Here is a 23,381-nt window from a genome sequence, read left to right on the forward strand (position 1 = left end):
TCTTGTATTTTTAAAACAAAATGACTGAGTAGACTTTTTTAAACAGATTCACAACTTCTTGAAGGTGGTAGCTAGGCTAATTTGATTGGCTACATGCTAAATATTTACATTCACTCATTTTCAATAACTGGTCCCATGTGGTGGGAATATACCCTGTATTACCCTCCATTATATGTATATATTTATTCATTTGGCAGATGCTTTTATCCAAAGATGAGGGTTAAAGGACCTTGCTTAAGGACCAACTGTATATGATTTGCTTGGTACTGGGATTCAAACTCACAACCTTTGGCTCAGCAGTCCAGAGCCTTTAACACCAAGCCACCGCTGCCCCTATGTGCTATAGGTTAGCATAGCCAATCAACTTACCAGCATGTTTTTTGGGTGGTAGGAGAAAACCAGCGAACCTACATGGACACAGGGAGAATAGGTAAAACTTCACATAGACAGTAACCTGAGCTGAGAACTGTGAGGCAGCAATGCTACCCACTGTACCACTGTAGTATGCAGAAACAGAATACATATACATGCATGTCATCCATTGGTCGTTTGCCCTGTGTTTGAGTGGAACTTTTCACAGAAGACATGAGATGAAGCTTTTTTTATTTAGCCACTCTGGACACTGACTCACTGTACCTTATGGAATCCTGTTTCCGTCAGAAAAGAAGATGGAGAGAAACATTGTTGTATTTTACAACCATCCTGTACCACATGGCTCTGGTCACACCTGGACACAACTGTCAGGAAGATGGATACCCCATTACCGCAGCTGTAATTGGCACTCTCGGTGGCCCAAATCAATATCATATCCCATGTTTGCTCTGCAACACAGACCTGCTGTGTTACCTAAACCTGCAACTGCTCTCAGGCTCTGGTGAGAGAAGGAGCCATTTCATCTCTTCATTAGTTCATGGCCATGCAGTTCAGCACAGATCTACGGCAGCAATTTCCAAAATAACAGAGACTGTATGAAAGATGAGGAGGCTCAAGGGCATAATGGAACAAAATATAAAATTGCAACTTTGTCCAAAAAACAAGGTTTCCATAACAAACCAGGCTTCCATTAGACAAGCAACATCACTCAAAGACATCAAATCAGACATTATGAAATTACAAAATTCTCCCCAGACACAGAATCAAATTGAATTTATGTTCTTATTTATTGTAATACATTTTTATGCTGTGCACTACATTAGTCAAATCCTTCTCAGTGAAGTACTAAGCATGTGCCTATGTGTGTCTGCATGTGTGTTATAATGAAACCCCACTAAAATGGGTCAACAGTGAAATGGAACAGGACCATAGGGGTGATAAGTAATGAATTTCAGCTCATAAGCTAAACCAATGAGGGTCAAAAATTAATTGGTTTAAGTCAGTACCTCTGTGTAAACTTATCACCAGCTCACACTATACAGGCTGAAGACCCACACAGTGCACCATCATACATGAAACACTGATATCCTTCGCATAAGGGGTTTAACCGTATTGTGTATTGGGTTGGGCATAAGGAACTATTTATTTTTTTTTAACACATTTTCATGGCCTGTGCTGACATGGGTGGAGCACCACACCAATAGGTATTAAAATCCACTGGTCCAAAGTTGTGTTAACATTACTTACATACATTTTAGGATGCCTCTTCATGCAAACGCAATGCCAAAATGGTATTTTTATGTCCTGTTCCATTACTTACCACCCAGCTTTATGAGTCTGTACTGTTACGGTTTAAGAATATCAGTTACTTCATTTTATCCATAGAACTGTATATAATTAATAAAATGAATAAAAATGACAAACAAAACCATTAAATACCTCATTCACTTTTTTCCCCATTGTAGTAATGAATTGGTCAGTTCTTTCGTCAGCCGGTCATTGCTACCACTAAAATACTTATGTGAAATTTTTATATTGAATGAGAGGAGCTGATTTGATTGGACATTATTAAATCACTCCTCTTAATTATGTAATTATTATAGCCCAACCCCATTTTGCAATTACATCGATCTCCACCGGGTTTCTACCTGCACCGATAAATACCAAGAGAATATAACATTTACAGTATATTATGCTTTAGTTTTGCTTGTATTATGATTATGAAAAGAAGTAAACTATTTGAACAATTAAACTGAACATGATATATGCAGGATAGCAATATACTGTATACGTTTTTGAAGACGTGTATGAAGTTGTTTGCTCTTTATATACAGTGAACACTGGTAGCATTAAAAACATAGCTGAAGAGCTGTCTTTAAAAAGATGTTCCTTTTCCCACTCAGAACCACCAATCCCAATCGCACCACCTCAGCTGACCGCAGTGGGTGCCACCTATCTGTGGATCCAGCTCAATGCTAACTCAATCAATGGTGACGGCCCTATCATCGAGAAAGAGGTGGAGTACCGCACCATGTCAGGAAGCCTGATTGACAACCAGCCTGTGGACAAGCCAAACCACAAGATCGGCCATCTTGACCCAGACACTGAGTATGAGATCAGTGTTCTTCTAACAAGACCCAACGAGGGCGGCACTGGAGCTCCAGGTCCACCACTGCGTGCCAGGACCAAGTGTGCTGGTGAGTTCCTAAGTCTCTGCTGTCTCCTCCTGTGTCTTTTCTTCTGAATATGATAAGTGAAGAACATCCCTCCTGTGAGGTTTAAAACAACACCAGATTGGAAATCTTCTCAATAGGGAATTTTTGTTCTGTCTGGTAGGAAAATGATATTTTCATAATACAATGACTTATTCACTGTCCATATAGACACTTCAGGTCTTAAAAATGTTTGATTTTAAAATCATATTTTCAGTGTTTAACTGGAAAATGCGTCATTTTTTTAAATTACATGTAGCGTAAATAACTTGCAATATTTTACAACTAGTTACATTTTCCTTGTGTGTATTGTGTCTCTACGGAGCCCACAATGCTCTCTCTCAAAGGAGTTGACCATAATAGTTGCAGACAGGTTCGTAAATCTGATACTAGCCTAGGACGCTGAGCACTGGAAGAGGACAGGTTCCGTCTACAAGTATTAGATTTGATTATGTTTACCGGCGCTTAACATTTTTTTTAGCACAACATAATTTGTGCTAAACTGTCCAACAATTTGGAACATTAAATAAAATAATATACATACACTTAGCATACGTACATACATAGATACAGTAACTTTAGTTACCTGACTAGCTCTGCCTTTGCATGCTAGTTAGCATTATTCAGCTACACTGAGTTACAAATTTAGCTGCAATATACAGTACACTGTAAAACCAGATAAGTTCATTTAACTCAAAAAATTTGAGGAAACTAATTACCTCAAACATTTTAAGTTGATAAATCAATTTCTTTAAGCCAAATACACGTAAATATAACAAGTTTGAGTTATATTTTTGTTATATTTAAGTGTATTTGGCTTAAAGAAATTGATTTATCAACTTAAAAATTTTGAGGTAATTAGGTAAATTGAGGTTTCCTCAAATTTTTGGAGTTAAATGAACTTATCTGGTTTTACAGTGTAGCTATAAATATACCACAGTGCTTTTCAATTCCCAAATCTGATTGGTCAGAAGATGTGACAGTAATTCCAGCTAGAATTTGAATTAGAGGTTTATCTTAATGCTCTTATTCTAATACAGCGTCGTTCATGGTGAACCCTCCGTGTAATGTAAGGTTAATGTAGCGTTATTTAACAAATCATTTTGTGGAAAAAATGTTGACATGGTGATGTTTTCTGTAAGGAGATGTTTATTTGCTATTTACAAATAGTGTCTCCAATGTCAGCACTTAGTATCAGTCAGTCAGCATCTTCAGGGAACTTGGCGCGTTCTGTTTTCTAATTAACGTGACAGGGAAGGCTGCGGGTTTTTTTTTTCTGCTATCAACTTCACAAGAAATATAAAAATAAGGCTGGATGAAATGATGGGAGAGCTGTCTACAACTGTGATAACAGGAACTTGTCTAGCAGATGTTCCACAACATTAAATATAACTGTAAACAGTTAAAAAGAATGTGTCGTTCATTAATAATCATGTAATTGTTGGCTAATTGCTGTGGTGTTAGCGGAATAAACTATTTTGGGACTTGCATTTACTGGAAAATAATGTATCCTTGTGTGTATATAACTATATGAGCGCGCTCTGTCTCTGTGCTGGGGAAATGCTTTACAAACCCGGGGTGTGAGAAGAGGAATTTGTGAAGGTACTTTTTGTGACTACCCTTTGAATCATTAATGCCTTTCTGTTGACTCTCGTTTGTAAATCTATTGTTTCTACACCAATATGTGTAAGAGGTCAGCAGGTGTTCAGTTAGTCATACAACCAAGTTTTATCAGAAATGACGTTGCTTAGGCTTGTTTATTTTTCATCACATTTTAAGTCTCAATTTCCTTCTACTGCAACAGAACTGACTTTGCTAGTGGTCATCTGTTCAAGAATATGGTGTTTTTTAACCTGAGGGTTTTAAATAACTTGATGGATTAAAAATCCATGGAACAATTGTATATACAGTCTCATATACTGTATGTGTGGAATCACATGTGTGGAAGCAGGCCCCTGACTTTTTCCTGCTTCTGCTCCTGGACTAACACTACACTGCACTTTTACTATTTTCCACACTCCCAACACACCTGACTCAACCCACCATGGGTGTAAAACAAGTGTGTTAGAGCAGGCTAAGCAGAAATATTTGCAGTGTAGCCTTTGTCCAGGATTTCTTTTTATTGACATTTGCCTTGAGGGAGCAACTATTGGTTCCCTATCCATAAGACCTGTCTGGAACAACATTAGCAGCGAGCAATGAGATGGCTAATGCTAAGTTCATTACAGTCAAATAAACACTGGCATTGTTTACTCGACTCAGTGTTTTCCCTGCACAGTAAGCAGGCATACAGCCCCCCATCTAACACATTGTCCAGTGCATGTATCCCTCCTGGAGGGAAGAAATGCATCTCCCGTAATGGCATAGATACATTAACGTTATTAAGGACTCGTCAAAAACGCTGGGCACATTAGCGACATGGCTCGGGACCCCCTGGGCTACAAACAAACGGTGTGCAATTATCACAGTAATTAAACAGGTGCAATGACTCTTCTTTTAAATGACTGCAACGATTAGAGCGATGGCAGGAATGCAGAAGGGTATCTGCATCGCTCTCCCACGCCAAGCTAATCGCTTTTCCATTTGCTTTCGCGCTAACCAACCATTAGCGCACCATGTTGTTCGTCAGCCAATGGGCAAAAAGATTCTAAGGGCATTGTAATAGCACATTTACATAAATCACAGTTTCATTATTTATTCACTTGTCTGGTCCACTTTTAGTCCCTCAGGATAGCAAGCCGTACAAAAACAGATAACATGGGCTATGAAGGATTTTCAGTCACTATCAAATCAAAAACAAGACTGAGAATGTAGTGATATCTTTCCAACAGGGTGATGATGATAACACGTATGAAGTCATAGTTTCGGCTCCAGGGAAAACACTGAACCCTTTCAGGAGCACTTAGCCATACATGTCAGTGTCTAGAGCTGGGAGAAGCGATGAGGTGCAGAAAAGCTGCACCCAGGAGACAGAGACAAATCACACAGAAGTATGGGATATCATATAGTGGCGGCCGGAACTTTCAGGAAGCTACAAGAGGCCAGGCAGAGACCAAACATGCCTCTCAGCAGGTCATGACATGCCCTGGCCCCAGCCTACATGACCCTCACATTAGAACGATATTTGACACGTTTGTTCATGCGGTGTCTCAGACATGTCAGCCCTGGCTATGGACTTCTCCTGGTGGTCACACTTATGTCAAGTCAAAAACTAATCACCAAACATCACAGCTAATTAGGGTTCAGGAGTGAGGGGACACATGCATGGTAACGGAATCCCATTTCAAGGAAAATGGCCACAAACTGATAAACGTATTTATGAAAATAATTTTTAGGTCTAGTCCTACATTTCTAATACCCATGACTGCAACCATTTAGAAAATAACGTTCCTACAAACATGACATAAGATCACTGGCTGTTAGACGGTAGGCTGGGAGATGCAGCAGGTCTGTGGATTTCAGAAGATTTAATTGCAGGTATGGTGATAGGTATAATTACACCATGCCCCAGTCTGGGGAACCGTGCTAATTGTATTAATGAAGTGTGTATATTTCATTATGAGGGCTGATGTTTGACTTCCACAGGCCTACTAGAAACTGACCAGACCTGTGTAACTACAGCAGGCAGCTGGATGTTTATGTTTTTTCAACATTTCTGTAGCAGTACATACTGCTAGAGCTGAATTTCCACAGTAGTGCTTTTTTACACTGCATAAATATATTAATAATATCGCTATAACTATTTGTACACCTGTGCAATACAATAAGAAGAGTGTGCACCATGTCACAGTGGACAACCACATATATAGGCACAAAACTAAATTAATAATAGTAGTGGTAATACTACTGCTACAAATATACTACTACAACTACTACTACTACTACTACTAATAATAATAATACTTCTACTACTACTTCTACTACTACCACTACTGCTACTGTTACTATTACTACTACTACTACTTCTATTACAACTACGACTGTTACTACTACTACTGTTAATACTACTACTACTACTACTACTACTACTTCTATTACAACTACTACGACTGTTACTACTACTTCTATTACTACTAATACTACTGTTACTATTACTACTACTACTGTTACTATTACTACTACTACAACTAGTACTACTACTGTTACTACTACTTGTTATTATTATTATTATTATTATTATTATTATTATTATTATTATTATATACAAATACGACATGGTACTATTTCATTTCTTGGCTGGAACAAATATCTATGTTTAATTTCTCAAAACCATACCAGTAATGTGATTTTACTGCACAAACGGACATAAATATTGTTATCTGTTTTTTGATCAGTTGGGCTGCCAGTTTTGTGCAGACTTTTCCTACACTGATAACGTCCTTTAAATGTTATTTTAGTTTGTCATATTTTCATTAACAATCAGTTGAAATGTAAATAATCTTACATTTATTGTGGTGTGACTGGGCATTCTTGTCATTATTGTTGATGACATCCTTCAGCAAGAATTTCTGGCAGTAATTTAGTTGCAGCTAGTGTATAAATGAGAGGGAAGCAGACACAGGAACAGTGTTAGTGACAGTGCTGGTGTCATTGTCCTGAAATTAATGCAGTCAGTTTGACTCTTAACTGGGCTGTGGAAAAAACACTCAACAGCCAAAGTAAGAGAAACACGCCAGCTAACTATCCTGGTCTGAACCGTGTGTGTGTGTGTGTGTGTGTGTGTGTGTGTGTGTGTGTATGTGTGTGGGTGTGTGTGCGTGTCAGATGAGGCCAGCTCAGAAATCTATGCCACACTTGTTGGCTTTATTGTTTATGGTCTGTAACAAGTGACTAGTGCAGAGGTAGCAGATAAGCTGGAAAACAGGGACGTCAGCATGTCCATTGCTGGGAAAGTTTGAAAAGAGGAAATACCAATCTAAAAAAAATATATTTAAAAAAAAATTGCTGATATGTGCAGTCACACCCTGTGTGTTTGTGCCGGCGAGTGTATGTCGCTCTGTGTGTGTGAAAGTGTGAATGAGCATGTAGCCAGTAATGCACTTTTCGCAGGCGACAAGTTTCTCAGATGAGGTAAACAGGAAAACAAATATCCAAAGCAATTATAGAAAGAAATGTCCCCCTGCACCCTTCAGCCTTTCTGTCTCCTGCCATTTCATTTACACTGGTGTTTGGCTGGGGCAAAGCAGGCCTGGATTGTGTAACATGACAAACTTTATCACGATCAGACTGGAGTTTGGCTTTTTCCCTCGGCCTCCTCGGACCAATTTCTCAAATTGGGTTTGTCTTTTTTTTGCTTCTTTATTTACTGAAATTGCCTGAAGACTTCAGTAAATGGATGCAGCATTCTTTACTATGAACTGTAGATGTTTTGAATGACTGTGGGTGTGTGAGTATGTAGCCATGTGCCATTTTCTCATTACACACTATGTTTCACAATATTTCATTTTGGAATGGAGTTAATGACTTAACAAGGAAAAGGAGGTTAAATGAATTAATTAGTCCCAAAATAGATTTGAATGTCCAATCAGCTACTCGTTACTGAGTAACAATGAAAATATCTTCAGTATCTCAGAAACAGGGGGGCATAGTGGCTTAGTGGTTAGCACGTCTGCCTCGCTCCTCTGAGGTTCAAATCCCGCTTCCCTGTGGATGTTCTCCCCATGCTTCGGAGGCTTCCTCTGGGTACTCTAGTTTCCTCCTACAGTCCAAAGACATGCATTGTAGGCTGATTGGCATTTCCAGGTTGTACAGAGTGTGTGTGTGTGTGTGTGTGATTGTGCCCTGCGATGGGTTAACACCCTGTCCAGGGTATCCCCTGTCTTGTGCCTCAAATTCCCTGGGATAAGTATAGGATAAGTGGTATGGAAGATGGATGGATAATTTATGGACATTTGATGTCTTACTGACCTGTCTTACTAGAACGTTTACCAGTTTTTTCGTGTAACGTTTTTTCTTTTCCTTTTTTTAAAAATTAATCTTTTTATTGAGTTTGCAGCAGAGAAAGTCTTGTCCAGTTTGTTTGACTGCTAAACTATGAAAACAAAGCACAGTCTTATCAAACATGTTCCCTATTGCACAAATGAAACGACTTCATGATGTATTTCATGAATTGAATCTATAAAACGACATCACTGCAACAAACTTCTCATTGAACAGATTCGCTTCATTACCTTAGCCACCTCCTTTTTTTTATTTCAGTCTGTTTTCACTCAGGCATGTCTGTGTGTATGAGAGAGAGAGAGAGAGAAATGGCTTCTGTAGGCTCATTGCTCAGTTTAATTCTGGTCATTTGTACTACTTTTCAAGTGAAGCAGCTCTCTGACTGCCAAACTTAAAACTTCACTCAATCCTGACAACCCCATTTATTCCTGCAGACCACAAGTTCCACAGAGAGGGGTGTGTCTAATGGAAACATGGGGCGGGGGGGGGGGGGATTTAGCTGTGGATGCGTACACACACACACACACGTACACACATATGCAGGTATCTTTTGCACTGAGTGTACTTTGAGGTTGTTGCCGAACAAAATTACTTTGTAGACAGGAAATAAATGTGGCGGATTGGGAAAACCGTTCACATGGTCAAATTTCCTAGTTTATATAGTAGTTCTGAAAACTACTATATAAACTCATATACTATAAGTTTACTATAAAGAAAACTTTCAAATCTAGTTAGTCCCAAAAGTGAGGAAAAGGAAGAAAATAGCATATAATTATTCCATTACAACTCCATTGAGAAAAAAGCTATTTAATGATTTAATTTGCATGTAAGTGAATATGTAATGAATAAAATTGCTATAAAAATAATAATTACTTGTAATATAATGTACAATGGAAAAGACATGTAAGTCTTCTGAAGTCAAAAGCAGTCATGGCATTAAATGAACAGGAGCTTCATTATCAGTTTTGATTGGACTGCTCACCGGTCACTAGTAATTCAGTGAATTTTGTTCTGTTAGATATATTTCCGATTTTTTAAAAATGTCCACTGAGGTCGGTACGTACACGATGGCATGTGCATTACAGGTAATATGACAATTGGTGTTTATAGTGTTAATACGATCTTTTAGGCTTATTAGATTTTCACTAAGGCTAACTTTAGTTATGGCTAAAGTTATGGCTACCTATCCTAAACTTGATCATAGCATGACGTTCACTGTATTAGAAAATCACACTTGGCTAGCACGTTCACAATGAAAAGATCTTTTGTCAGCTGCATTTGATACAGTACTGAATGCCCAGACCAGGTTACACCCCTGCATTTGCTGTATATCCCAATAACTAATGGTCAGTAATCTATAGTACCATATATCACCCTTTTCAGTCAGTCAGAGTTAAACTCGTAGCAGATGGCTGGGTGTTATCTGTCTGCAAAAACAAGGCCTGGTATTAAAAGCTTGTGCTATGTATGTTCTACATCTCCTCAAGGGCTTTTTAATAGTCTCTTGCAAATGTACTCTCATATATCTTCCACTTTGCTGCCCTGTTGCTACATTTGCCTCATTTTGGTGTCTCTCTTTCTTTCTCCATCTCCATTTCCTCGTCCGAGCCTCTGCCTCATATCCTTTTCTCATAACACGCCCGATTTTCACGCTTGGCTTCCTCCGAACCATTTCTCTCTCCGGCTCCTGTTTTATTGTCCCCTCACTCGCTCTCCTCTGGGTACCAAAGACAACCGCACACTCAAAAGCCCAACGAGCTCTTAAAAGCCTTTTTAGAAAGTGTTTTTCTTTTTGCTTTTTCTATTGGCTTCGTGTCCAAATCTCTGGTCTGATTTTTATGCCAGTCATTGGTTGAACCATACATGAGAGATTCAGAATTATTGGCACCCTACCCCCTTTTTTTGATAGGACAAAAATGTGTTTCCATTTAATAAGCTTAAGCTTACATTGAAAATGTGAGAGAACTTTAATTGAAGTAAATACAATTATAATTTAAATATATTTTATATTTAACAAGGAGGCACGGTGGCTTAGTGGTTAGCACGTTTGCCATGCACTTCTGAGGTTGGGGGTTCGATTCCCGCCTCTGCCCTTTGTGTGTGAAGCTTACATGTTCTCCCCATGCTTTGGGGGTTTCCTCTGGACACTCCAGATTCCTCACCCAGTCCAAAGACATGCCTTGTTGGTTGATGGGCATCTCTAAATTGTCCATAGTGTGTGTGCAATTGTGCAATGGGTTGGTATTCCATCCAGTGTGTCCCTTGCCTTGTGCCCTGAGCACCCTGGGATAGGCTCCAGGCTCCCCAATGACCCTGTGTAGGATGAGTGGTATGGAACTGGATGGATGGCTTAACAAACCTGAGTGTGCAATTGCACCCCTAAAATTCTTGTGAACAAAATTTAAATTTATATTATATATCCAATAAGGTCACATGAGTGTTTAGGAACCCAACCATCACCTTCATAAATTAGACAATGTTTATAAAGAAAGGGTACTATATACATTAGTATATGTATTTTTGTAATTTATTCAGACTCAGTGACACTAATAGTAATTGTAGCTGTAAAGTAAGTAATTTGTATTTGTAAGTATTGTAGAGCAAAATGAATCATAAAATCATGAAAAAAAGGCATCAAAAATATATAAAAGCAATTATTTTTTTGTTAGCTATTAGTTGTTTTGTAATGCTAGTAGTTAGTACAGATCATTTGTGTTTTCTAATAGGACATATTCGATGGTTTCTTAGAGGAGCCCAGTGGTCTCTGTTGGTGAGGCAATAATACCTTGTTTAATGATGATTTAATAGACCTAATGGACTTCTGTGATATTTTTGTAATATGTAATGACCATGCACTTCAAGATGTGTGCAAGAAAAGAAAAAAAAATGACAGATATTTAGCATTCATCATTATCTAAAGATGTTTAACGGAAACCACTAGGACCAACCATTAGAGTCCCATAACAACCCCCAACCCCACCCCACCCTCCTCCCTATCACACACACACACACACACACACTTCTCTTCCTCCCTGCCTCACTCCTCCCAGCAGGCAAATTAAATATGATGATCCCAGTGGAAATGAAATACTAAATCTCATATAGGCCTGACTGCAAGCGAGGCAGCCAGAGAAGTGCAAAAAGAGAGAGCAGAACACTCTTGAAAGTCACCTTCAAAATGAAACTGTTGCTCCCCACAAGAAAAATGATCAGATTGGAGAAAATACCAGGGGAAGAAGTATGGCGTGCTGCTATCATCCGGCCTCCATAGCTGCTGTGACTCTTATCAGTGGCTGAAGTGCCTCAGCGCTAGGGCCTGCTGTATATCTCTCACAGACGCGGGGGAAAAAATCTCGCACCTTGAACATAAATTGTGGCACGAATGTAGATGTGATTGTGTTGCTGGAATTGTGAGACGTTCGGTGTTTAGATGAAATAGTGAAGGTCCGGACCTCTGATCACAATTGCTCAGCGTGTGTTTGTGTATATATGTGCACATCAAATTATCCAGTCCTGTCGTACACTTTCTGTCGCGTTTGGAGGGTATTTTTCAGTCCCCGCCAGGCACCATGGGAGCTTGCCACTCGGCTGCCCGTCAAAATTTGTCAATTACAGCCTCCCGTTCACATGCTCTGCTAGTCAAGTGCTTCTGATGATCGGCGAGAGAAAGGCAGAGAGGCAGTGTGAACGAGAGAGAGAGAGAATGAGGGAATAATAAAGGGAACCTGACTCACTAACTTGTCACCATTTGTCACATTTCATTTTGCAGGAGTTTGGCAGAGCTTAGTGTGACATCCTGTATTCCCCCTGTTGAGGCAGAACAGATTGTCTGCTCTCCATAAATTCATGTTCACAGTGTTTCACCGTGCTCTCTGTCTCAGCACCTGCGGTGGGCAAAAGCACGTCGTTCTAACCATGCATGAGACCTGTACATACTCCCACCCTGACCCCATGCACTACTTGAGGGATCTGCCCTCTGCAGACAGATTGGCAGAGAGCCGAAAGAGAGACTCTCTCCCCATGGCTTCTGCAGCCTCCTTCGCCTCCTCACCATTCTGCTCTCTGTCTCTGACCACGCCGCACATTATTGTGCTACAGGCTGCTGACGGTGCATGCACTCACATGGGGAGATGTGCAGATTGTCTTGTAAAACCATTCAGGCCTTACACTTTCAGATGGAAACCCAGTGTTGCTGAGGTTTCAGCCTATATAAGGGATTGGAGTTTGTGCTGAATGCACAAGAAGGTTTCCTCTTGCCTCCCTGACATGCACACACACACACACACACACGGATCCACTGGTGGTTTATTTCCACAACCCAAGCCCAAACCAAACAGATTGCTAAGCAGACCCTTGTCCATTATTGGATTATAAAGCACAGTGACATCTCGATTACTGTAACTCCAATCCCTCACAGGGCTGTAAACACAACAGGCCTGCTGGAGATAACTTTGGCTGCTCTTGTTGTCCTTAAACATGGTTTTCAACTAAACCCAGACGCAAGGAGTACATTGTTTTTTACATTGTTGTACATTGTTCTTCTCTTTGCACTAGAGGAAGATTGACTGAATAAGGAATAAAACACAACAGGACATGCTGTTATAGAAGTTCCTATAATGTTTTATTCCTCTTACACTACAGCAATTTGTCATTGATTAAATTTTTTCTTATTTATTAAAGAATTTCATGGGGGGCATGGTGGCTTTGTGGTTAGCGTGTTTGACTCGCACCTACAGGGTTGAGGGTCCGAATCCCACCTCTGTCCTGTATGTGTGGAGCTTGCATGTTCTTCCCGTGCTTCGGGGTTTCCTCCGGGTACTCCGGTTCCCTCACCAAGTCCAAAGATATGCGTTGTGGGCTAGTTGGCATTTCCAAATTGTCTGTTGTGTGTGAGTGTGTGTGCGATTGTGGCCTGCAATGGGTTGGCACCCCGTCCAGGGTGTCCACCACCTTGTACCCTGAATCCCCTGGGATAGGCTCCAGGTTCCCCTGCGACCCTGTGTAGGATAAGCGGTACAAAAAATGGATGGATAGAAAGAATTTCACATCATACTTTTCTACATGTATAGTTACATTTAACGTTGTGGAACATCCATGGAGCAAGTTCCTGTAGTTCCTGTTATTATTGGCAGTGGTGGCTCAAAGGTTAAGGCTCTGGATTACTGATCAGAAGGTCGGGGGTTCAAGCCGCAGCACCACCAAGCTGCCACTTGGGCCCTTGAGCAAAGGCCTTAACCCTCTCTGCTCCAGGGGCACTGTATCATGGCTGACCCTGTGCTCTAACCCCAACTTCCTAACAAGCTTTGATATGTGAAGAAAATAACTTCACTGTGCTGTAATGGGCTTCTTCTTCTTCTTAAACTGATAGAAGCTGTAAACCATCACTCCTTGCATCGTCGTCCATCATTAAACATTTCCGTTTTGGAAAACTTTCCCTCTGACGCCTGTAAAGCGCTCACACTGGAGATGCCTTTTATTAATAATACGTTTATTATCAGACTTTGATTACATGGCATGTCCACCCTACAAGTCCTTGTGAATTAGCTGTAACTAATTAAACAATCAAGTTTTCCTTACTTACAGCCAGCACTACTGTCAGAGCCATGCTGAAAAATTCATCACCACTTCTGACCAATCAGATTCTAGAATTTAACAGCACCACGGTATAAGGTGAAAATTCACGGATACTCATCCAAAATAATATCAAGCTCATAATGTTTATTTCTAAAGTCTTATTAAATACCTGTGTCATGCTGTGTTTCATTATAAAGCACTTTGATATTGAATCAGTTTATAAATCTTATAAATCTTATAAATGTATTATGCCATTGAAACGTATACATGCCACTGAACATCCGAACGAAATATTACTTTAAATATTTTTAAAAAGTTGTCTTTTTTTATCTTATTGAGGGTCACAGCCGTGTGGCTCAGTATCTTACAATCATAGAACTGTCTATAGAACTATGGAACTGTCTATGTAAGGTTATTTAAATTCTAAATGTGTTTCATGCTTTTAAATTAAAATCTGCTTCATGGTTTTGTAGCTACATTTTAGGTGATAGAATATCCATGAGTATTATCCGAAACATCCATCGTGTTCAGCGCTGAAATCCTAGAAACACAAAGCTCACATATGTGCAGTGAAATTTGTGAAATTTTCCCAGAGGCTTTACTTCTCATCATAGTGTGACATTCATCATTCATCATTATGGTTTCTGTCACACAGACCTCCATACGTAAAGTATATTCATATCCATTCATTATTAGTATTCATTCCTAATGTTTTTATAAAGATAAAACTACTAGTGAAGTCTGTTAAAATTGTCATTTTCCCCCCTAACATTTAATACATTTTTTTTATATAAACGAGCTACATAAATTGCAGTGTAGTACATTACGACGTATCCTCCAAAAACAAGACATTTCTAAACATGTGCAGGGACCTGGGGAACGAGTGTGCAGTATGAATACTAATGATATTCCTGGCAGCTTCCATTGCCTTGGAGGAACTTCTGGTAGAGTACTAGAGAATACATAAAATTCCTGTTTCATGTACAGCGTGCACACAGACATGCACTATGTCATCTGGCATTTCAGGAATACACCGCATGTGCTATGCGTCATAATATCCTCACCAAAAAAATGAGAAAATATTTTCAAACGAGATGTTTTGGGGTTTTTTTTTTAAAGCATGCATTTCATTTAAAGGAACAAAAAGATGTTTTAGTGTGTTTTTATTGTGACAATTCTTCCATGTCCTGAATACAATCAGTTTTGTTTTTTTTTCCGTTTTTTTTTTTGACGAGGTATCAAAAATATCATTTCTATGATAATTTTTCTTTCTGCCTAATCTCATTGGCTTATTGAACAGGCAATGCAATTTCCTGTTCTTTTCCCCTCGTCTGTCCTGCATCAGCTCCTCTACATATGTTGCTGAATAGCTGTTACTTCTGCCCAAATGAAAGCTGACATACTCATCTTCTCTTGCAAGTGTAGTGTTATGCCATTATTTATCTTGACAAAAACACCCTAGATACTGATAAATAGAAAGACTTAAAGAGGAAAGGGAAATAGACAGAATTTGTTTACTACATCTCAGTCTTGAGTGCAATAGGGACCAGGGTATTCTTAGTGGCTGGACGTAACTCGTTCCTTCATCCTTTTTATTAGGTTTAAGGCCGTCACCAAGCAGTGGCATCATTTTTCTGAAATGGATGACCCAATGGAGCATGAGGCTACTTTAGCTTCCCCACTAAGCGCATTTATGGATGTGCCCCAGGTTAAACCGCGCTGGAGTTACTGGAGTCAGCATGCAGGCGTGCCTAAGTTCAGTTGTGTGGTGTATTGGGGGGACTAATATGTATGAGAGGAAGATATAATATGGAATGCTTGGAGGAAATGAAGGAAACATCCTCTCATTTACGCCAGCTCTGAATTTTATTATCGAATACCCTGCGGTTCCAATCTGGCCTGTATGCACAGATTCAGCTCCACTTTAGCCTACATTATAGCCCATTTCTGCCGTTCTTCCATTATTCACAGCTTTAATACCATGGACTTTTCTTATACTGCTTAATATTAGCAGATTTTTTAATAGAGAACCTTAAGGGTGTTAAATGGGATCCTTTCGCTAAGAATGCAGTTACACACATCTCACAGGTGCTGACATTTTTAGTTTTGCTCTTGAGTTTGCTCTTAATTTTCTTCATGAAGGCAGTCCTGTAAGAGTTCAGTGACAAAAGTGGATTTTCATTCTACAAAGGTGAATGCATGGTCTCAAGAAGGAAAAAAAAAAAGTCTTGAGTGTCAAGCCAGCAGATGCTAATATACTGCATGTGTAATTAAATAAGGGTGAGAATGCTACTGGAATGCTGGGCTTCAAACAAGGTTAACTTGATACACCATGACCTACTGTAGTCCCAAGTGTGATGCATATCGTGTGTGAAGGTTTAGCATGTCCAAAAATGATGTCATAGTTACTCTATATGTAGAAGTGTGTAGTCCATTTATGCTGTAGATGAGAGGTTGTGTGAATGTTTGGCTCAGAACAGTGAGGAAAAACTTCCTTTGGAGCCTCCTGATCCTTCTTAGGTCTTTGAGAGGTTTTCACACCTCCAGTTCTTCAAAGCAGATCAACCCTTCCCTTAAAGCTCAAACTCATTTTCCAGGAATCCTTGGCCCACTCTTGCCCCTTTCCCTGTGTCCCAAGCTGCCCCTATTAATCATCAGAGCTAGGATTTCAGAATGTCCAGGAACCATGTTTATCCCCCAACTCCCCACAAAGACCTGGAGTCTTATAGCATGCTTCCAGACATCATTATGTTGTCTACATTTCAAACCCAGAATATTCCCCTGTGCCTTAAATAGAGCTTTCGTGGGCTATTTCTCAGGATAACACCTCTGTTAATGTCTAGAGACACTGACCTGGAGGCGCTGCTTTTGATGAGAACACACCTCAGACATGTATCTGTCTGCTCAAGCAAGGCCTCATCTGACCTGAGCTTTAATTCGCTTTGGATCTGTCATTTTCACATGACTGGCCATTACATCGTTCATTGCTTCTGTAAAACTGGATAAGACAAATATAGGATTTGGACTCTTTGTCTTTGAGTGTATGATTTCTCTGTTTGTGTAAAGAAACTGAGATAATATACTGAGCGTATTACTCAGCAGAACCTCACTCAGCAGAACCGCTTTCAGTGATTACGTTTACATGGACAGCAGTAATCTAATTATTGAGCTTATTCTGAATAAGATAATATTCTGATTAAGGTGTTTACATGCGTCGCTTTCAAACCCCAGCACTGCCAAGCTGCCACTGTTGGGCCCTTGAGCAAGGCCCTTAACCCTTGCTCAGATGTGTAAATGAGATAAATTTAAGTCGCTCTAGATAAGGGTGTCTGCCAAAATGCCATAAATGTAAAAGTAGAACAATTAATGGCACACGTCATTACGTCCCCATGCCACGCCGTCCGATGTTCCCTCCAGAATTTCACATATCAATATACAGTTCGTCTTCGTTATGGTAGCGTATACAGTTTTGGGTGTTTCACTTTTAATTTTATGAAAGCTTCAAGAGCAGTTAATTATTTGTCATGCTGTATGTGCAAATGGACGACTGATTGAAGCTATGGGCTGCGTTCCAAACCTACTATATAGTAGCCAAAAGACATGAATTTCACCTACTATATAGTAGGTAAGTATGCGGTTTGGGACGCAGCCGTGCTCTCTTGTTTGGCATTAAACGGTTGAGCACTGCCGTGTGTGTACATGTCCTGTCGCAAAATGTGGTGAAAACTCCCACACAACGTTAATAGTGTGATTAAGGTGTTTACATGTCTGTAATGCACTTCGATAATGCAATTAAAACAGGAATACTCCACATAACTTAATTCGATTTGTGTTTACTTTGAGTATGCCTTTAGTCAGATTAAGGTCATCAATAATCACAGTTTACATGCTAGTTTCTTAATGAGTATTGTCTTAATCGAGTTAATATCGGATTAAACTTACTGTAAACCTACTGAGTGTCTAAATCTAACTAGAGGTTAACTCAGAACTGTGACCAATCTCAAATGTGAGCTTCTTTTGATTTTTTTGAGTTTGAGTCAGAAAATGAAACAGCTAAGGCCCTTCAAGTATTTATCCCAAGGATGTAACTGAATATACATGCAGTATTCAATGTAAATACAGATTGTTATTAAAAAGAAATCTTATAAAAAAAAGTTTCACAGGGCATCTGGCAACAAAAATAGTTTTTAACTTCCATGTGGGCATGACTGAGTGCAACAAAACGTTAACATCCATTAACATGAAAAATATGTGAGGCATTTACAGCATACTTAGTAGCTGTCTGGTCAGGTTTCTAAATTAGGCTACTAATTTCCATCCATCCATCCATTTTTCATACCGCTTATCCTACATAGGGTCACAGGGAGCCTAGAGACTATCCCAGGGAACTCAGGACACAAGGCAGGGGACACACTGGACAGGGAGCCAACCCATCACAAGGCACAATCACACACACATTCACACACTATGGACAATTTGGAAATGCAAATCAGCCTTCAATGCATGTCTTTGGACTGCATTGAAGCAGCCCCCAACCCCTTAGGTGTGAGGCAAATGTGCTAACCACTAAATAACTGTGTCCCTGGCTACTAATTTATTCATATTTATTTATATTTATATTAAATAGAAACAAGTAAATTTATTAGAAAACATTGTAGGCAAATACAAACATAATGTAATATAGCTGAAGTTGAGGAACTGTCAGAAGCAGAATTCACACACCATGTTAAAATTTTTACATCTTTTTTTCTCCCCCAGTGTTTACATACTTATATAAAAAATCAGTTTTAGGCTGCACTCATAAAGTTTGAATCTGAATACATATATTTCAAGCAGTAATCAGATATACAGTGCTGTGAAAAAGTAATTGCCTGATTTCTGTTTATCTCATACGAAACAGTTTTAGATCTTCAGATGAAATACAACATAAAAGAAAGGCAACCTGAGTAAACACACAATACAGTTTTTTATTGAAGCAAAAAAAGTTATCCAACACCTATCACCCATGTGACTTAAAATCTGTTTGTGCCACCTTTAGGAGCAATAACTGCAATCAAACATTTCCGATAACTGGAGATCAGTCTTTCACTTACTTCTAGGACTAGGACTTACTCCTATGCTTTGCATCATTCTCTTGCTGCATAATCCATTTGCGTTTGAGTTTCAACTTACGGACTGAAGACCGGACATTCTCCTTTAGGATTTTCTGGTAGAGAGCAGAATTCATGTTTCCCTCAATTACTGCAAGTTGCCCAGCAGCAAAGCATCAAAGCATCAAGGCAAAGCATCCTCACATCATCACACTTCCACCACCATGTTTGACTGTAGCTATGATGTTATTTTTGTGGAATTCTGTGTTTGGTTTACACCAGACGTAACGGGACTGGGTAAGACCTTTTAACCAGCTTCATGCTGCTGAAAAAGTTCTATTTAAGTGTTGATTTGATTGAACAGGGTTTGCAGTAATTGTGTCTAGTCCAGCTGAACCCCATTATGAACGCAGTTTCATAGATTTGAGAAATTCGTAACTATGGCGGCAAATAAATTTTCACACAGGCCCAATTGGTATTGGATAACTTTTTTCCTTCAATAAATACCATTATCTTTTCAAAACTCTATTTCCTGTTTACTCGGGTTGCCTTTGTTTTATCTTAAATTTTGTTTTCATTTCTGAAACAATTTAGTATGAGATATACACAAAAGCAGAAGAAATCAGGATGGGGCAAATACTTTTTTTGCAGCACTGTAGAAGGTGGTATTACATTACACCCCTAATTTTTACTTAATTTCATTGTGCAATCTGCATAATGATAACAACTTTTTGACTTTTTCATTTTAGCACTCATGCAATGGAGCAAACTTGAACACTGTTGCTCAATATCATGGCCTTAACTCTGTGATTTAAATATATTGTGAGGCTTATTACAATTCCACTACATTTCAATATAATGACTGTATGATATTTGTTTGTAATGTGCACCCCTAAGCAATACAATATATTATATATACGTATGTCAAGTGCATTCCTTAAGCAGAAATACAGATGAGCTTGACAATATATCAGTGTTTTGTTGCCTAAAATGGGTTACAGTCTTGCAGACAATGTGCAGAGTTACAAAATATTCACTGTTTAACTTGGGCTCTCTCGTGGATGCAAAAGCACACTTCATCCAACAATGTCCCTCCATGGCAACCGTGACATCAGCTCTCATTATTCACAAAGAAACAGACATCAGTACAGGAAGTGAATGAAGACGCATCAAAGCCAACCTTTTGGGACACAAGCTTCTAAACATGTGGTATGAATAAATAAAATGGCAGATGTGCCCCAGTCTTAGCTGTTTTCAGGGCGGGTTTGTACCGGAAAGCAGCTCTCACTGTGACATGCAGTGCCATGAGGAGTGTGCCATCTTTGCAGCAGTGCCATTGTGTAGCAGAACACTGGTAGAGAAATTGGGTTTTGATTGTCGGTTGTCAAAAAGCCATCATTATTGCTCCGCTTCCGTCAGCTATGAAAAGGCCTTTGATAAGGATGAAAGCCTCGTTATTACCCAGATGGTAGTGTTGATATTGCATAAATCCTCTTGCTGGCCTTTTTTCTATTGCTGATTTTTTTTTTTAATAATAGAAGAGAGAAAGTCGGGTGCTGATCGTGAGTCATGGGTGTTCTCTCTCCCATCTGGGCCAGTGCTGCATGGCTCCAGAGCAATCAAATTAAGTGACAGAGATCGCACTGAAGGCAGGTGAGAATCTGACACGAGCATGAAATGCATCCTCGAGTGGCACTCTGCCTTAGGTTGTGTTTTTGATAAGCGCCCCCGTTTTTGCCTTTTCTATGAAAACATCCTCTACAGACCTCTGTGATCAGAGCAGTAGTGCTTCCTGTCGGTGTTTTAGAGACATGTCTGTCAGTGGACGTTCAGTCAACGTGAAGCGCTGTCGCTTCTCTGCATTAACAGGCACATCAGTGCTGTCACAGTGCAGCTCCAAAATCCCTGAATCTAACTTTCCAGGACAGTTGAAATAGTATACTATTAGTTTTGGCCTGATTATCCCAAAAATAAGATGTGTTTTTGGTCGTTTACAGAAAAATAATATATAGAACGTGAATACAGCAGAGGTGCTAATTGTACGGTTTAGCCGTAGCCCACTGCAGCGGCGAAGCACGAAACACCTGTATCTTCACATCTTCCATAGATCTTCAGATAAAGTAGTGGTCAGACCAAATGTGGAGAAAATGCACCTGGAAGAAAAGGCGGTTCCATTGAAGGGGAAAGGAACCAGGGTGTGACTGATGTGCATTTGCAGTCACTTTCCACTGACATTATCTAAATGAACTTTGAGCTTGAATTCACAAGCCTCAGATTTGTGAGCCAATAGAAAATGAGAATGGGACTGTAGTGTCTTTGATTGCTAAAAATATGGAGCTTCTTTTCGAACAACAGAAAAACTGGTGTGGCAGTGGCGTGTGACAGTATCACGTGACTGACATCATGTTATGATGTTAGTCTCCATGCTAGCTGCAACGTCTGACTAGATCTGAGTGGCAGAACTTGAAATCAGCTTCTAGTATGCAGTTCGGTGGAATTTGTTTGTAATCTCTTTCTTCTTTCTGCATGCGAGGATTTCCTTGTAAGCAATGTTAGCAGTGTTGCCTCTGAGGATGACTTTTTTTTGTAGGAATGTAAGAATTTTGGTTTAGTTTGTTTCTCTCAGCAGTAAGCTCATGCTTTGGATAAATCCAGTCATGTAGACAGCTGATTTCTATTCACTCAGAGCTTGGTTTCCCAAAAATGGCATCAGTGTAAAAAATGTTGCTTAGCAACTCAAAATTGCTCTTTTCACTCATCAACTTTTCACTCATCTATTACTGCTGCTGTCACCATTGGTCTGTTAGAAATGTAAAGAATCATGTGACCAAAATCCTCCCCCCCCCCAAAAAAAAACCAGAGATATAACTATTGCTGAAATGTATTCACTATGACATGAAGTTGTAATGTATATGCAGGCCTGTGGTTACCATCTTGGGGGAGAAAAATAGACATATTAAGGGTTCTTGAGTCATGCTTCTGGGAGCAGATGTATGCAAAACTTTACAAGAGAAAGCTTTTCTATCAGAAAGGGTTCCAGGTAGGACTCCTTTACGCTCTACGCACACTGCACTATCCCAGAGAGTGTTTTAGGCTAATGCAGGTACTATACTTTAGATCATCATGTCGAATAAAACCTCACCTCAGTTATGCTGATGTCAATAGCAAGAAAATAACAAGTGAGCATGGATGTAGTATTTTCTTCAGAAATAAGAAAAATCACAAAAATGAAAACATTAACATGACTTTTAAAAAAACTAATAAATCTTTATAAATGTAATGTTAAAACCTTTTCAGTCCTGATGATGCCACAGCCGTCAGTGCTCTCTGGGTGGGAGAGATGGCGTGCATTGTCTCCCCTGTCAATCACAGTGATACTAGCCAATCATAGGGGTCTGTGAGTTCATGTATGTGGAAGAGGGCACATAGGAAACTGTGTTACTTATGCTGCCCTATGATGGATCAATTCATAAAGATTCAGTTAGCTGACTTCTTGTGCCTTGGAGGACGTACGTGTTACCCTCCCCCATTTGTTAGCTGTCATATAATAAGGGCGGGTTGGCTAGTGGGTTAGCAGATGAGCAAATTTGGGAGAAAATAGGGCAAACCCCCCCCCCCCAATTTAAAGCTAAATTGTTCTCCATTAACGGTTAATCAACATGGTTGTGTTATAATTATAAATGACATTTGTTTTAGCTGAGCACTTTCACAAGACACCTAGATCACTATCCTATAGAATGCCTTGTAGTGATAAGGCAATCATTGATCTGCAGGACCGCAAGTGTTGTTCTGGCGTGCTGAAGAGGACAAAAAGCGGATAACATCTCTCTATCTCTCTGTGGTCATTTAATCACCCGACCTATTCGGGAGAAAAAAGTATGTCCACATCCACGGCCAATTTGTTCTCCTTCATCCAGGACTAATACCTTTATTCTGTTCCAGTGCTCTCTGTACATCAGTAGGGCCATTCAGAGGCTTCAGAGCAGGTAGTTAGAGAGACGTCAGGATTATTGCGTTCCTTTTTACTCGGGCATGTTCATGGTAAAATTGAAGCTCCGGTTTTCTCCCTTGTGAATCAGCTTGACTTGGGTAGTGGACAACTGAGGCTGCAATGACAAAAGGTTGCCTGTACAACCCATTACCACTGTTCAAAAAGGCCATAATGAGATGCTAATGACAGGCAGCGTTATTT

General features: G+C 39.6%; 1 protein-coding gene across 10 annotated transcripts in view; it reads left to right on the top strand.

Annotated features, from left to right (window-relative positions):
• Positions 1–23,381, top strand: part of LOC128613893 (receptor-type tyrosine-protein phosphatase mu-like) — a 235,340-nt gene that overhangs the window by 110,419 nt on the left and 101,540 nt on the right. For all 10 annotated transcript variants that reach the window (XM_053635055.1, XM_053635064.1, XM_053635095.1 and 7 more), the window contains exon 7: positions 2,277–2,570. In XM_053635055.1, coding sequence (XP_053491030.1) covers positions 2,277–2,570 — 294 coding nt within the window. The remainder of the gene's footprint in view (positions 1–2,276; positions 2,571–23,381) is intronic.

The sequence above is a fragment of the Ictalurus furcatus genome, chromosome 1, assembly GCF_023375685.1.
Source record: "Ictalurus furcatus strain D&B chromosome 1, Billie_1.0, whole genome shotgun sequence".
NCBI lineage: Eukaryota > Metazoa > Chordata > Actinopteri > Siluriformes > Ictaluridae > Ictalurus > Ictalurus furcatus.